The 16,513-nt window shown below is 34.8% G+C and overlaps 1 protein-coding gene across 1 annotated transcript; it reads left to right on the top strand.

Moving 5' to 3' along the window:
* The first annotated feature begins 7,680 nt into the window (after positions 1–7,680).
* LOC111985210 (hydroxyproline O-galactosyltransferase HPGT3) lies at positions 7,681–13,699 on the top strand. The gene is made up of 12 exons (XM_024016859.2): positions 7,681–7,967; positions 8,256–8,319; positions 8,782–8,831; positions 8,936–9,126; positions 9,802–9,862; positions 10,033–10,105; positions 10,508–10,631; positions 10,731–10,818; positions 11,914–11,964; positions 12,279–12,350; positions 12,768–12,880; positions 13,276–13,699. Exons 1-12 carry the CDS (start codon positions 7,843–7,845, stop codon positions 13,296–13,298), a joined length of 1,035 nt encoding a protein of 344 aa, XP_023872627.1. The 5' UTR covers positions 7,681–7,842; the 3' UTR covers positions 13,299–13,699.
* The last annotated feature ends 2,814 nt before the right edge of the window (positions 13,700–16,513 follow it).

Genomic DNA, 16,513 nt, shown 5'->3' with positions numbered 1-16,513 from the left:
ATGTTATTAATTACAGTAATTAGCAAAAAATAATTGAGTCTCATTAAATAACACCTAAATAAATTGGATTTAATTATAGAATTAATTAGCCTCATTAAATTGATTTGAAATAAATGACAGTAATTAATTACTATTTAGCTAGATCTGTGACTATTCAAAATTTTAAAAACGACGTTGTTATAGTGGGATTGAGAATAAATTCTATTAGAATACCTCTAGAGTTCCTAGGGTACTCTACCGTATAAGAGTCTTTAATCTTAACCATTCATTTATAATAAAAGGTCTAGATTTTTCCATATCATTAATCCACTAACAAATCTCCTAAAATAATAGTTTAAAAAATAACTACTCATAAATGATAATTATTGTCTTACCTCTTTTACCTAAATCAGGTCTCTAAGAAAACGTGAAGTCACCTTTTCCTTCCCCTCTTCATTTTTCAATTTGTTCCACAAATCGTTTTGGTTGTTAATTTCAAAGCATAGGTTCGACTGAAATGGGACATAGAAAAATCATATTTTATGATCCTAAGTGCCAATCATGTACTTGAAAAGAAAAAAAAAAATATATATATATATATATATGCTTAATTTTAATAAAATTAATAGAAGACTAAAAAAATTAGAATGAAAACCCAAGTGTCTCTGCCATTCATATATATATATATGTGTGTGTGTGTGCGCTTCTTGATCTATGTGCATAATAATCAATTTTCTAAATAAGCAAATTTCTTTTGCATTTAATGCTGCAATGTCATAGCCACTATTCCCATTTAAGGTAATAACTATCATTTATGAGTAGTTATTTTTTAAAATAATTATTTTTGTAGATTTGTTAGTGGATTGATGATATGGCAAAATCTAGACATTTTATTATAAATGAAATGTTAAGATTAAAAGAACTCTACAAGATAGAGTACCCTAGGAACTCTAGAAGATCTCAATCCCTAATAAAATATATAGTGCCACGTCAAATTTAAATTATGAGGCCACCCAAAAGTTAAAGGATAAAATTTAACTACAAAATTAGTTGTAGCCTTCAATTACAAACTTACTTAATATATTTTTATTAGAAATGAATTTTGATAAATCCACTATTGGATTACATCTTCTTCTTATATTCTCCATGCTTGCAAAATTTCAAGAAAATTAAAGATCAATAGCTATGTCATCAATAAATTTTTTAAATTTCAAATTTTTGTAATTTAAAATTATGCATAAAATATAAACTTATAGATCATATAGTAAATAATATTTGATTAACACAAAATTTGAGATGTGTATTAAGAGTGTAAAGAACATACAATTCAACGGTTAGATTTTCAAAATATGTTATAATATTTATTTATTAAGTGAGTTTGTAGTCTTAAGTTACAACCAATTTCATAGCCAAACTTTGTCCAAAGTTAAACTACTTTGGTTATTTATACTAGATGAGATTAAATTTTATAAGAATGTGATATAAAACCTAAGTTTTACTCCTCTAATCTCAATATGTTACATTATCATATTACATATTAAAGAATGAGTCCGAGTTTGATAAGCATAAGATGTAAAACTTATATTTTACACTATTTAATAAGAGATTGTCATATTAGTTTTTTTACTCCAACTCAAAACATCTTACCACACATAATAATATCTCAATAAACTTACAGAAAAAGTTAGATTTTCAAATGAATATTAGAATTGATTTGTGGTTGTGCATATTCTTTAATATGTAATATGATGATGTGACATGTTGGAATTGGAGGGGTAAAACTTGTGTTTTACATTAGATCCTTATTGAATTTAATCTCTTAAAGAATATACACAACCATATCCAATCAATTTTAATATACATTTGAAAATCCAACTTAACTATGAGTTTTATTGAGATATTATTATGTGTGATAGAATGTATTGAGTTTTAGCTAAAAATCTGATATAACAATCTCTTATTTGGGTGGTATAAAACATGAGTTTTACACCCCATTCTTACCAAATTCAAACTCATATTAGATTGTAGATTACCTAACACTATAAATAAATGGGAGGGGATGTTATTATAGTATGAGAAATGCTAACAGATGTCCTTATGGTATTAGTTATCAATCCATTTAAAAAAAGTGTTTATGGGAAAGGGAAAAAAAATTAATGTTTTGATAGTATTTTTCATTTCCCATAATAGCAGTGTCAAGACTTTTCTAAAATGGATTTGTGCGCACCCAAAACGGGCTTAATGGGCTAGCTCGCTCTTGGGCTCACAATATATTTATAAGGTGGGCTTTGGATTTCCTACTTTAGGTGATTCTAGCTGAGAGTCCCAACGATTTCTCTTAAACCTCTGTATCGCTTCCCTCTCACTTGTATGACTATTGCTCTCAGCTCTCGACTTTCTTTATAGCTCCCTCTCACTCACCAACCCTTATCCCTTCCTTGGCTTCACATATTTATAGCCAAGCGTGAGTGGGGGATTATGATTTCTTTCAAAATTAATGCAAGAGGAGGTCCAATGTCGTTAATCGTAGATGGGTGTTTAGGTGGGAGTGGCTTTGGAACTGGTTTCCATCCCAATGCATATGCTTGGCAGCAATATTCCCCAGGGCTTTGCCGTACATATGAGGGCTAACGTATCCGAACACCCTTCTTTTTGCTCGGGGTGGTTCACCGAATAAGGACCAAGTGGTGAAATAAGGTGCATGCTATTGTAGATTGCCCACTCAGGCTTTTGGGCAATACGAGGCTTGGGTTCGTAGCATTTATGGGTTTGTGTCGGGGTCTTGGGTAGAAAGAGATTGGGCCTATGGGCCATACTGTCGAGTTAGAATCCAAGGTATAAGTGGGTTAAGTACCAGAGTTTCGTACATTAGCCCCTCCTTGATTCATGCCCGGCTCTCGGGAAGAATCAAGGAACCCAAAAGGCACTTGCTATCTGAGAAGCTCAATAGGTACAGTTGGGTGATTCTAAAAACTCATAAATGCGCTCTCAAAAAGCGCGTTATATCTGGCCGTTCGGTTCAGTCGTCATCATTACTTGACAGTTCGTGAATCGAGACAGCGCACGCGTCAGTTAGCATTGGTATCCGTAAAATTTATTGCTAATTAATCCTCATTATTGTTGACTAATCGTTGCCCAATGCCCTTTGGCTCCTATAAATAGCCCATCCCAAATCACTCCTCCACTTTTTCACTCTCCATTCTCTAAGTTTTTCCTCTACCGTGCATTCATCTGCGCACTTGCTCTCCAGCCTAGAATCTCTTTCTTTTTTAGAGCCTAAAGTAAGTTTTCCTCCTCTCTCCTTTATTTCGATCTGTTCCTTTGGTTTCTAGCGTTTAAGATAAAGTTCGCCTTCCTTCTAAACACTGAGGCGTCCTTAGCCACTTTTAGGCAAAGTTTTAACATCCTTAATGATGTGGATGTGGCGTATTGCCACGAGAGTGAAATTTCTCTCCATAGAGGGGCTAATACCACTTTTTTCCCTTTAATGACAATTTTAAAGGGTGGGGTTATATTTCTTATAGACCCTCTCTAACTTAATACACTTAGGTATTATAAGCTGAGGCCCAACCAACTTCCCCCCAACTTTTACCGGGTAGTTAGTTAGTTTGTGTTAGTAGGTTGAACCAAAAGTTCGGTTTGCAATTAGACCATCACAATATAAACCACATGTACAATCTGTGTGGGAATAAGAAAACCAACTATTATTTGAAAGTTAGAGATGTGAGGGTACGGCTGATATCCTGCCTACCTGATTCTAATAAAAATTCTGCAAGGAAGTTTGTCCGGGTGCGCGGCAATTGGTTTGCTGGCAAAATCCCTCCCCCTCTTTCACAGCGCGAAGTGGGTTCGTACCAATCACTAACTCGCCCTCTTCTTCTTTTTCTTTTTCTTTTTTATTTTATTATTTTTTTTAATAACTGTTTCATTTATCCGGATATTAACTCGCTATATTCTTTGTTGTAGACAATAGAGTGTTTACCCTAGATATCAGATTGATGCACGTAAGGGACCTGAATTTTGTACTCAGGTCAGAAATATTCGTTCATACGGACGGGCAGCTCCAAGCTTCGCACCTCATACTCAGTTACACCCCCATGTACAAGTCTTGGCAACCTATTGGCCAAGCACTTATAGTAGATAGCCCGCCGCTGTCTTATATCGACGTTTGGCATGCCAATTTCCTCCCTCCCTCATTGACTATCGGCGAAGCCCGAGACGTTGGTCCTCGCTACACAACCATGAACGACCTCACCCCAATCAGGGATGAGTCAGCCAAGCGAGTTTCCCGGGCTCTTAGGGATCGGGAACACATCTACATCGAAGGGAATGAAGGCTAAGCCCAAAAGGCCCAAGTCCAAGCTGATCCCGTTCAGGACGAAGATATGGTGACTAGAAGGAAGATGACCGTTGGCCGGTTCATACTCGGCACTGAACCCTCGGCCCAGCCTCAAGGCGGGGCCTAAGCTCCCCCTCCCCTTATTGCCAGCCACCCAAGAAAGAAACAAAAGGTCAGCGACCTTCCCTTGAACGCCCCTGGTGATGTTCCAGCTAAGACCCCCTCGGGGGGGAATCACGATACAAGAACCAGCAGGTGATTCCCGGCCACTCACCAAGGGTTGTAAGGATGTGGCATCCTAGTCTCGGTTCGAGACCGTCTAGCAGCCTAACTTCAAGTTAAGTGATGGGTCCCTGCTATCTACTAAGAGCATAATAGCATGGGTTAAGGGCCACAGGGGGAAGGCAGCCCAAAGCTTAGTGCACGGCCTCTTCCTACCCGAGGACATGCGGTTCTTCACGGAAGGTGACGAGGAATCACTAGTACGATGGCTACAGTGGCACACAATGGCGGTAAATTTCTTTTCCTTTCTTTGGATGTTTACTTTAATGCTTAAGTGATCCTCTAACCTTTGTTGTCATTACGTTACCAATCTACATAGATGACACATGTACTCGGCGAAAGATTGAAAGAACTCGCCGAGGATGCTGATCGAGAGAAGGCGCTGAAGGATGTCGCCAATGCTATGACCAAGGAGAAGAGTAGGGCTGTCGAGGCTACGGAGAAGAAAGCTCAATCCTCAGAGAAAGCTTGGCAGTTGGCTAAGAAAAAAGTAGCTGAGGTGGAAGGTCAGTTGGAGGGTGTCGAGCTCAAATTAGTAGAGGCAGCCAGTCTTAACTTGGCCCAGGCCAATTAAATAGCTAACTTCAAAGCTGCCCTTGAAGTCTGCAAGAGCAAATGGTATGACGAGGACTTCACAGATGCTGAGAAATCTGCAGAGCCCTTTGTCCACCACGTGCAGCTTCATGGGTTCAGAGAGGGATGGCTAGTGGCCCTCTAAGTGATGGGAGTGGCCGAGGACTCCCCTTTGAGAGACCCAAGCCAAATTGCCTACCTGGCTCCTTCACCCCCCTCCCAAAGTCAGGCCAATGTTGCGGACGAGGAAACAACCACTAGCATGAGGGAGCTGGTCCAAGTGATTGACGCCCACGTTGATCATGAGGTTTCCAGCAACCCCCATGCTGAAGGTAATGAACAAGTCCAGCAACTGCAGATTGAGGACATCCCCAGCCAAACAGCCGATGAAGCAACCCAGCTCCCTCCTGCCGATCCTATCATTTGACCTTTACCTTTAACTAGTTGTTTTAAGTATGTTTGCTTTCGCTCTGCCTTTTCCTTTTTATGGTTTGCCCATGGTCATCGGGCCGTGGTGACCAAACATTGGCTTTAACTTTATTTAATTTCAGGTTTATTTTCCTATGGTCACCGGGCTGTGGTGACCTAACAATGGTTTGATTTTACTTTCGTTAGTATTAACTGTTTCTTCTCTTGGCTTTGGATACCAATCACTGTAATTTGTTGCCTTAATGTTGTTAGGCTTGGTTTTAGTACATTTGGGTGATTATCTCACCTTCTAGCCGAGAGAAACAATTTTTGGGCAACATTGGGAATACTTAGCACGAGGCCCTTACCTATCCAGTGATGAAAACTGAGTTGGGGATAGGTCTTCAGATGGCTTAAATTGGGCTTTCCGCCCGTCCGAGGACTAGTTTCTTTCCTCAAAAAGTTTAGATTAAGGTTTCCACATGTCCGGTGATGGAAATCGAACCGGGGACAGGTTTTTGCCCTTAGGAAATGTAGATTAAGGTTTCCACCTGTCTGGTAATGTATGGTGGAAAGTAAAAAAATGTGATTTATGGTATTCTATTTGTTACCTAGAGAACACTAATTTATTAGTGATTTAAATCTTCTAGATTTATAATTTTATCTAATAGAAACTTCAATGACATATGTCTTTTGTTATTTTGTTCTGTTTTTTTATTTGTTTTCTTTCTTAAAAAGGTATTTATTAAAAATTAAGTAAGCTAAGTATCGTAGTTAGACTCATAAAATAAAATAATAAAGAAAGAAGTATGAATAACAAAATATTCATTGCAAATGGTTGTAATTATTTAATTTGATGAGGAGTTTCAATTGTAGCATTTGTCATCATTTATTGCGAAAATTTAAATATTGTGACAATATTTTATCAAAACTTAGTTGTTAATTATTGGAAGATGACGACATTTGTTATCATTCTTAGTATAATTTTTTTTTTTTTTTTGTGAGTAGATACTGTTTTTGTAAATAGGTTCTAAGAAATGAAAAAGTATTTTGTATCAAATGATACCACATCATCCGTATCAAAATCCAATAAATGAGAAACATGTGTGCAAAAATAACTACCCACTAGCACATGTCTTTTTATTGTTAGTGGGTTAGTTATTTTTTGTTGATATGTCTCACACTTATTAGATTTTGATACCAAATATCTTCTCCTAAGAAATTATCATACTAAATAGACAGCCATATGTTTTTTTGAAAATAATAATAGCCATATGTTAAATAACTATTCTAAATTTAAATACACGGTTTGATACTACTTAAAAAAAAAATTATATCTTAAATTTTCTCAATCAAGGGACAGCACGTGCAGACCCTTACTAGTACTTATAAAAAAAGACAAAACAAACCCTCAAAATGCATTCAGCCTTTTATTTATTTATTTATTTTAATTAATGAAATCAACCTACTTGTATATTAAGGGTAAAAAGGTTATTGCAATTATTAAACAAACAATAAATAAATAGCAAGCAAGGTGCTTGACAAAGCACTATTCACAGGCTCATTCGTGCTTTTTTATATAGGTAATAAAAAAAAACTTTTTTTTTTAGAATCTATTTATAAAAAAGTTCATATTAACAAAAATGGTAATCAAGTAAAATGCAATAAATCTTGGGATACTGGATATCTTATTATATAGCATCAAAAAAAAAAAAATCTAAGAGATGCTCCAAAAATTTAGACTCTATTTAAGAAAAGTAATGATAATATTTTCACAACAATTTTATAACAAAATTTAGGTGACAGCTTAAAATTTGATTATTATTGATTATACACTTATGAGTATAAAGTATCTGTGCCACCACTTCAGTTAAAATCATGTCCTTAAAATCATGTGTGCAACCACCACTAACGAAAATTAAAAGCTTAACTTGAATTCACGAGATATTTTGTACTGAACACTAGAGAAAGCCCTGCCCAACATCATCAAAACAAGACTTCCCTGGCCTTAGACGCTCCACCGACCACACCAAAATAGAAACGGCTCCGCACTTCTACAGGTATCTATATAATAACTATAAAAAAAAAAAAAAGAGAAAAAAAAAATTCAAAACCTTATTTGTTACGCGTCGCTGACTTCTCTTCTTCCATTTTCTCAATGATCAAAACCATCATATCTCTGCTTGAAACTCACCAATTATTGCACATATACATATACATATTGTAGTGTACTCTCTCTCTCTCTCTCTCTTCATATCGAGATGGAGAGCTTACCGACTACAATGAAATCAGAAAGGCGATGGAGATCTAAGCCTCTCCAGACCTCCAAACCCTCGCTCCTCATGGCCTTCTTCTCTTGCCTCGCTTGGCTCTACGTTGCTGGCCGGTAATCTCTCTCTCTCTCTCTCTTTCTACATTTCCTAGATTTCATTTTCCCTCTAATTATTCAAATTCTAGTTAAGCCAAATCAAACTAATCGTAACAGTTAGCATTGCTAAAATTATAGTCGTTGTAGATTTAGGATCTATGAGATTTCAATTACAAATTAGCGATTACAATTCCACTGTTATTGTTATGAAGTCGATTTGGAATTGGATCAGTAACAAATTGACCAAATTTTATGCATTTTTCATTTCAATCGTTCATACTTTTTTTGTTATTTTGCAATAATCAGATTGTGGCAAGACGCAGAGAACAGAAAAGTACTTACTAATCTTCTTTACAAGAACTCACTCCAGGTCTGTTTTAATTTTCTCTTATTAGGCTCTCACTCTTTTTACAATTTCCACAAGAAACTTAATTGCCAAATTGCAAAAAGATCCCTGGGGTATAGGTTAGTTGCAACCTAACTCCTCTACTATCAAATTTGGATTATTGACCCTTGACATTTAAGAATTATCCAAATTTACCTTTTCATATTAATTTTTTGTTGATCATAACTGACAGAAAATGGGTCACAAGGCGTGCCCGTACACCACACGTGACCGTTTTCTGTTAGTTGTAATTATAGATGGAGGGTTCAATTTGGACTATACTTAAAGGTCAGGGGTCAAGAATACAAAATTGATAGCACAGGGGGTCGTTCTGCATTTTGCCCAAAATGTAATTGAGGAATGGTGATATGTGCTGGTGTCTGTTTTGTTTTCATGTTTTTCAATTCAATTTATGTTTAAGATGTTAATGCGTGTTATTGTTGCCAGAGACCCAAGATTCTTACAGTTGAAGATAAGCTATCAGTTCTAGGATGCAGGTACTGCCTTTCTTATTGTTCTTTTTATTGCTCGATTGTTGATATGATACTGTGTGTCACTATCTGGTGTTTGTATTGGTATCATCTATGATGTTTGTTTTTAGAGATTTGGAGAGGAGGATTGTGGAAGCTGAGATGGAATTGACTTTGGCAAAGAGTCAAGGGTACCTCAATAAACAATTGCAGCAAAGTGGGTCTTCTTCTGGAAAAAAGCTTCTTGCTGTTATTGGAGTTTATACTGGATTTGGTAGTCGCTTGAAGCGAAATGTGTTTAGAGGGTCTTGGATGCCAAAAGGTCAGTTGGGTTTCTGATCGCTCATTATGCTGTTTCTATTACTTATTCATTCTTTGATGAATATTGAGATTGCAAATCTTTTTGGAAAAGTTTCATTTAACATAAGGTCTTGGTATTTACATCCATTTCTTGCACTTTCTTGTATCTGAACACTGTCACTATCTATTGATACAAGGGTGCATGTTGGTTAAAGTAATCATTGTCACGATATTTTAAAAACTTGATCTTTTGCTTTTTGTCTTTGAAAACGTCATGCTTACAGGGTTTTTTTTTTCCTTTTAATTTTCATGTTGCTTTGTTTTGGATTGTCCTGCATCACTTTTAATCAATATTTGATTGGAGTTTAACCAATCAAGGCATATTTAAACTATTTAAGCATTACATTTTATATATTTAAGCAAGCTCCAGAGGATTTTTTTTTTTTGGTAATTTTGATTTCAAGTCAAGATATACAAAGCTTTAATCATATTTCTCCATGTTTGCTTTTTTTTTTTTTTTCCTTTTCACATGGAATCAATTACTCTTGTATCTCTATCTCTTTTCTTTACATAAATTTTTACAATGTTGTTTGCCGTGTCTAAACTATGAGGTCTGTTCTGCGAATGAGCATTTTCAAGCATATATACGCTTCTGTTTTTAAGCGATGTATTTTGGGCACCTTTGTGGCTTTTACAGGTGATGCCTTGAGAAAACTTGAAGAAAGAGGAGTGGTCATACGTTTTGTAATTGGTCGGAGGTTTTTACAATAACTTAACCCTTAAATATCAGTATATGCCTTTTTTTTTCTTTTTTCTTTTTTGCTGGCTCTTTTAGAATAACCAGTTCAACGATTTTGGTAACTAGAGTGTTTCTCTTTTTTTTTTTTCTTTTTTTTTTTTTTCTTTTTTTTCTTTTTGAAATTGACAGTGCCAATCGAGGTGATAGCTTAGATCGCAATATTAATGAGGAAAATCGTTCAACGAAGGATTTCTTGATTCTAGTAAGTAAATGTAGTTAAAATTCAACTGGTCAGTTTTCTACCTTTTTGGAATTTGGATTATACAAGTTGGCATGAAAGTTTGTTATTTTGATATCTTTAGTAGTGACAGGTCTTAACAGAGACATTTGGACATTTTGAATTAATTTAACTTAATCATTTAACTTCCAGGATGAATACTTTTCTTTTTCTTTTGCTTTTAATAATTAGACTTTATCAGAGTATCTCAATACTGCATAGCACACTGATTCTCACCATATAAATTGAACTTCTAATGCAAAAAACTTTTTATTTTCCTTAAGATGGATTGTTTATGGGAAGTTTGAGAAACTAGCTTCTCATTGTATATCTTTGTAAACATGCAAAGCATAGAGTTTGACCTTATTTTTTCTTATAATGTATTAGGAAGGTCATGAGGAAGCTCAAGAAGAGCTTCCCAAGAAAGCAAAGTTCTTCTTAAGTACTGCAGTTCAAAAATGGGATGCGGATTTTTTTGTAAAAGTTGATGACAATATAGACCTTGATCTTGGTAATGCTTTTGCATATTCATTTAGTTTTCCAGAACATCACAGTTAGGTATATTCTGAACTTTTTGATACATCATTTACACTTTTTTCTGGATTGGCAGAGGCGTTAATTGGACTTCTTGAACGTCGTCGTGGTCAAGATGGTGCATACATTGGGTGTATGAAGTCAGGAGATGTGATATCTGAAGAGTATATACTCTATTATATCTTTTATTTTTACATCAAGTGTGATTGCTTTCATCCATGACAGATATTACTAAATGCATGTATCATATTGACTATATGGAGGGAAAGAAATAGGCAGACTTTTGAGGGGCATGAGCTTTCTGTTGAGAGAAGGCTAGTTTTATTTGATCTTTATTTTTAGTGGATATCATTAGATGGAAATAGTGCATCTGTTATACTGCCTTTTCAGATATATTTTGATTGATATTTTGGGAGGATACTTTAGTATGCATCCTGTATGCCTAAATTTTCCCCTTTGATATTTGATAAACTAAACTAACTTTACGTATTTAGCATACAACAAGGTGCTTATCTGAAATAATATCGTTTTCAAAAATGTGTAGTTTATTGATTAGTTATTTCATAATGTTAAAAAGCCCTATATGGTGATATTTTGGTAGCCGTTCACTTTTTTTTTTTTTTTTTTTTTGGATACAAGATAGAATTCTACTCTAGCCTAATCTAAGTGTATATATGTGTGAGTCTTCCTTCTGGAGACTTGAACTCTCGGCCCTTGCTCCCCACACTCCACAAGTACTTATACTTGTGGAGTATATGTGTGTTCATAGCCGTTCACTTTTTGATATCTTGTAGTCATGTTAATAATTATACTTTCATTAATATCATTATTGACTAACAGAAGAACATACACTTTTCTGAAAAATTTAAATTACCATCATTGGAGGACCTTTGTTGTTAGTAATGTAAGTTGTTCCTACATTGTTATATAGAACCCTTGTTGGCATGTCACTGGCATTATTTCTTTAAATCGTTAAATCAGTTCCAACAATAATATTTCATTATCATCTGTATGTAGGACTCTTTTTGGCATGTCACTGCTAATTCAAGCAACCTTAACATTATTATATTTCCACCAACAAATTAAATTATGCGTTTGTATTTTTTTTTTTTTGCCTTTCTGTCATCAATATTTAGTAGTGCATTTGTCAGAAAATGCCTTGAAGATTTTAACCTTTGCTTACTCTAACCTGAAAGCATTTTCAATCCAAAGGTTATTGAAATCAGCTTCTCAGCATCTAAATTGTTGTTCATTTTCAGGGGAAAGCCTTGGTATGAACCTGATTGGTGGAAATTTGGTGATGAGAAATCGTAAGTGATCTAGCTTGTGGATGAGAACAATTTGGGGTTTATAATTATTATTATTATTGTTAATACCAAGTTTTTATTATTATTGCTATATATATATGGTTTTCATATATTCTTGTGCGTTTTAAGTATGCAATGCTTTTTATGTCACTTAATGTCTTTTAATTGGTAATGTGTTGTAACTGTATTGGGCAGTCTGCATCTGTCCTCCTTTATAGACGAATTATGTAATTGACACTTCTTTTTATGATGGTGCTGCTTGTTGCACCAATTGCCATGATATGGAACTTGACCATGATTACTTTTTCTTTGTTCAGTTACTTCCGACATGCCGGCACTGCTCTTATAATACTCTCCAAGAATTTAGCTCAGTATGTTAACATAAACAGGTTAGTTGTCAATGCCTTCACTGGGAAAACAGGATGTGGTTTCAACCAGCAATTCGGTTTTTTGTTTTGAGACTTACTATCAATTGAGGCCTATAAGTGGCCTGATGGTCAGCCCAATTGGTTTGTTCATGACTTTCATTGATTGTAAACTTGCATATTTTTGCAACAAAGGTGTCCTTGTAAGTCCAAGTGATAAAAATAATTGATATATTTCAGTTAAACCATGAGAGCCGGTAAGCTGCTTAAAGATTTATGATAAGCTAAACTGTACAAGACCTTGGAGTTCAGTAGTTTTGCTAATTATATTGGCACCATTTCTTTCCTTCCACTGTATTAAACTGAAGTGGTTGAATTAGTAAATTTTTAATCCCCTTTGTACAAGTTTAAATCTCATTTCCGTTTACTTATCATATGCAGTGCATCTCTGAAGACTTATGCTCATGATGATACATCAGTGGGTTCATGGATGATGGGTCTCCAAGCAACTTACATAGATGACAATCGCCTTTGTTGCAGTAGCATTAGACAAGGTGAATTGCCCTTATGCTTTTATTTTGATAAGATTGATAGTTTATCTAAAATTATTGACCATATCCTGATTTGTTCTTTTGACAAATTTACCCAATGTTAGTAAAGAAATGGTAGAGAATAAAGAAAACTGATTCTTATAGTAATGACCCTAAAAGGGAAAGGCCTTGAAGAAACAGAGTAATCAATGGAACAATCTCTTCAGCATCAGACTAGGGCAGTTGATTCTAGGTTGAATTGCTAGGGTTTGCGTCGGGGTCGGGGTCAGGGTCAGGGTGAGGGTGGGAGTATCTTAATGATTATGTTTTGGTAAATAGGCGTATGACCATGATTTTTAAGACACGGTAAACCAGCTATGCAACTCGTATTGACTAGTATCTAACTCTCTCATTTCCAGACAAGGTGTGTTCCCTGGCTTGATCAGAGGAGAAGGCTTCTTACCTGAAAAATATGTCCACTTTCCTAAGCTGTCCATTCATTCATTTGGCAAGTTTCGCATGAGCAACACCATTGCTTTCAGAACATCATGTCTGCACATATCTGTGAGAGAATTTTCTTGGGTCAGGTGGCAACAGTTTTTATAGGAATACATGTTTACCTAACTGTTCTATCATCTCTTGTTGGTACCAGCTGTAGCGGTTGCTGGATGCTTGTGTATAAATTTGATGAAATAATCGATGTTTTGTTTTTAGTCAACAGGATAGCTTCTTCTTTTAGCTTTTGTTTCCAACAAGCTATGCCTGTGCATTCTTTCCCGTAGTAAATCCAGAGTTGAGCATTGTTTGGTGTTGCATAATTTAATTAATTTGTTAATTTCCCAAGTTATGGACTTGTTACTTGCTTTATTTATTTATTTTTTTGTTGATGAATATGGACTTGTGAGTTGCTGTCCAAATCTACAATCCATTTTTAAAATGACTGTAAGACAGTCCAGCTTCAAAGTTCGAACATCGTTCTCAAATGCAATTACATCAGTCGTAGGCCAGTGTGGGCATTGGGCCCGTCTTATGTAGGCCTAAAAGTTTTTAATACTTAAAAATAATAATAAATAAATAAGCTTTTATAACTGGTTTCAATCTTATATTCTCATTTCCAATTCACCTCTTCCTTGCAATTAATTTTTTTTTAAAATTATTTTGTGTGTGTGTGTGGATAATTAGACTTTTTTTTTTTTTAATAAGTCTGCATATATTTTTATGTGAATAAACTGGCATATTTGTTGGTTACTTTTGTCCCCCTCCTGAAGCATATAAGCTTTAGTCAAACGGGCTAGGATTGCAAATGGGCGAATTTTGAGACGGACCATAAACGATCAGGTGCGAAATTACCTCTTTAATTAAATAATTAATACCAATTAGCCATCCAAGCAAGTTATTTTGGATGGGTCCTAATTTATCCATATCCATCTATTACATCACATGAGCACTATGGTTTTGTGTGGAAGTGAATAAACTAAATGAAGACGTCAACAGTCAAGTGAGATTTCTAAGGTATGATTGATCTTTTATGTGTATCTGGTTTAACCTAAACTCAAGATCCTAAGGGTCCTAGAGCAATTATATATATATATATATAGATTGAATGTTACGATATTCAAGTGCGCCTGCAGAGATGTTCTTGTGTAATCCCATGCGTTCTTGAAAAGATGAAGAGATTACACGTGTTTTGTCATGATCTCATATTTTGTCATATTCTCTTATCATGATTCTTCCGACAAAATCTACTCTACACATATTTTGTCATGTTCTCATATTTTGTCATATTCTCTTGCCATGCTTCTTCCGACAAAATCTATTACCTAGTAAAGTTCCTACACCTCTAAATGTATAAATGAGTTTCTTTTGGCTTTTTGTCATTTCAAAGTCAATTAAATTCTTTGCTCCATGTGTCTCAAGCTTTCTTTGGTTTGGAGAATCAGACTTGGCTCCATTTATTGAAGTTTTTGAGTCAAAAAGGAGAAGAAGTGCTGATCACCGATTATTGTTCACAGATTACTGTTCACCGATTACTGTTCACAGATTACTGTTCATGACACTGTTCACTCCGAAAATTGCCATTCTTTTCTAACTGGTTTCAATCTTATATTCTCATTTCCAATTCACCTCTTCCTTGCAGTTAAACTTAAATTTTTTTTTTTAAAAAAAAATTCAAAATTTTTTTTGTGTGTGTGTGTGTGTGGATAATTAGACAATTTTTTTTTTTTTTTTTTAATAAGTCTGCATATATTTTTATGTGAATAAACTTGCATATTTGTTAGCTACTTTTGTCCCCCTCCTGCAGCATATAAGCTTTAGTCAAACGGGCTAGGATTGCAAATGGGCGAATTTTGAAATGGGCCATAAACGATCACGTGCGAAATTGCCTCTTTAATTAAACAATTAATACCAATTAGCCATCCAAGCAAGTTATTTTGGATGGGTCCTAATTTATCCATATCCATCTATTACATGTGCACCATGGTTTTGTGTGGGAGTGAATAAACTATATGAAGACGTCAGCAGTCAAGTTAGATTTCTAAGGTATGATTGATCTTCTATGTGTAACTGGTTTAACCTAAACTCAAGATCCTAAGGGTCCTAGAGCAATTATATAAATATATATATATATATATATATATGTGGTCAAATGACTCAAATTGTTCTCGAACCAAAAACACGAATTCAATGGTTTTGTTGTGTGTGGGAAACGTGTTAGATATCCGATGATGCTCGTTGTCTGACATTTAAGTATTATGCAATGTGAAATACAAAGACCGTTGTGCATACATTAAAATTGATATATGTGAGATGGTATCAATGGTTTTGGTTCGATAAACTTTGGAAAACAAAAATGTTTTGATTTTGAAAACATTTTTTAATATAATGAGTTGTCATAAAGTTGGCATCAAGACTCAAGATGTGCTTAGAATCTTGACATAACTTAATACAATCACAAAATTATATTGTATTTTTAACATATTCATTATCTAGATCACACCATTTAATTAGGAATGGTCTGGCCTGTCAATTGATGATGGTTTAGTTAGACATGATCTTTCACAAGATCTTTTATTTATTTATTTTTATAACTCGATAGTTATAAAGGAGGTGTGATTTGAACACTAGATGCAAACTAAGCTACAAAACTCTTAACATGTAATTAGTGTCCTAACTCTTAATGTCATGATTTTCAAGTGGCACAATTTTATTTGGTAAGGTAAATGTTAGGCGAAAAGCCACTTTTAGTTCTTACATTTTCAGGTAATTCCCATTTTAGTCCCTACATTTTATTTTTATTGCTTTTAGTCCCTATCCTGAAAAACGCTTTCCGTTTTGGTCCCTACCGTTACATCAAAGACGGAGAAAGTTGACGTGGCAAACGACAGAAATAAATAATATTTATTTGATATATACGTGGCCTAAATTAATAATAAAAAATGTGTTTTGGCATTAAAAAATACCACGTCAGCAACTAAGGCTGCGTTTGTTTTTGTGGTAAACAATTTCAAGAAATCATTTTCCACTTGACCCGCGTGTTTGGCAGTTACGAAAAATAGAATTTTCCGAAAAATCATTTCCTATTTTCCCTTTAACCACGGAAATGGTTTTCAGTTCCTATTTTCACTTCAAAGCATTTCTAGAGAGAGAGAGAGAGAG

The sequence above is a fragment of the Quercus suber genome, unplaced genomic scaffold, assembly GCF_002906115.3.
Source record: "Quercus suber isolate HL8 unplaced genomic scaffold, Cork oak 2.0 scaffold_110, whole genome shotgun sequence".
Lineage (NCBI taxonomy): Eukaryota > Viridiplantae > Streptophyta > Magnoliopsida > Fagales > Fagaceae > Quercus > Quercus suber.
Note: the sequence above shows the minus strand (reverse complement) of the source record. Positions and strands in the feature narration are given on the sequence as shown.

What these genes read in the sequence shown, in the direction of transcription:
- LOC111985210 (XM_024016859.2), top strand. Translation starts at nt 7,843, where the DNA reads ATGGAGAGCTTACCGACTACAATGAAATCAGAAAGGCGATGGAGATCT. An exon ending in TTTACAAGAACTCACTCCAG is followed by an intron (nt 8,320 to 8,781) that starts GTCTGTTTTAAT and finishes TATTGTTGCCAG; the next exon opens with AGACCCAAGATTCTTACAGT. An exon ending in GGAGATGTGATATCTGAAGA is followed by an intron (nt 10,819 to 11,913) that starts GTATATACTCTA and finishes GTTCATTTTCAG; the next exon opens with GGGAAAGCCTTGGTATGAAC.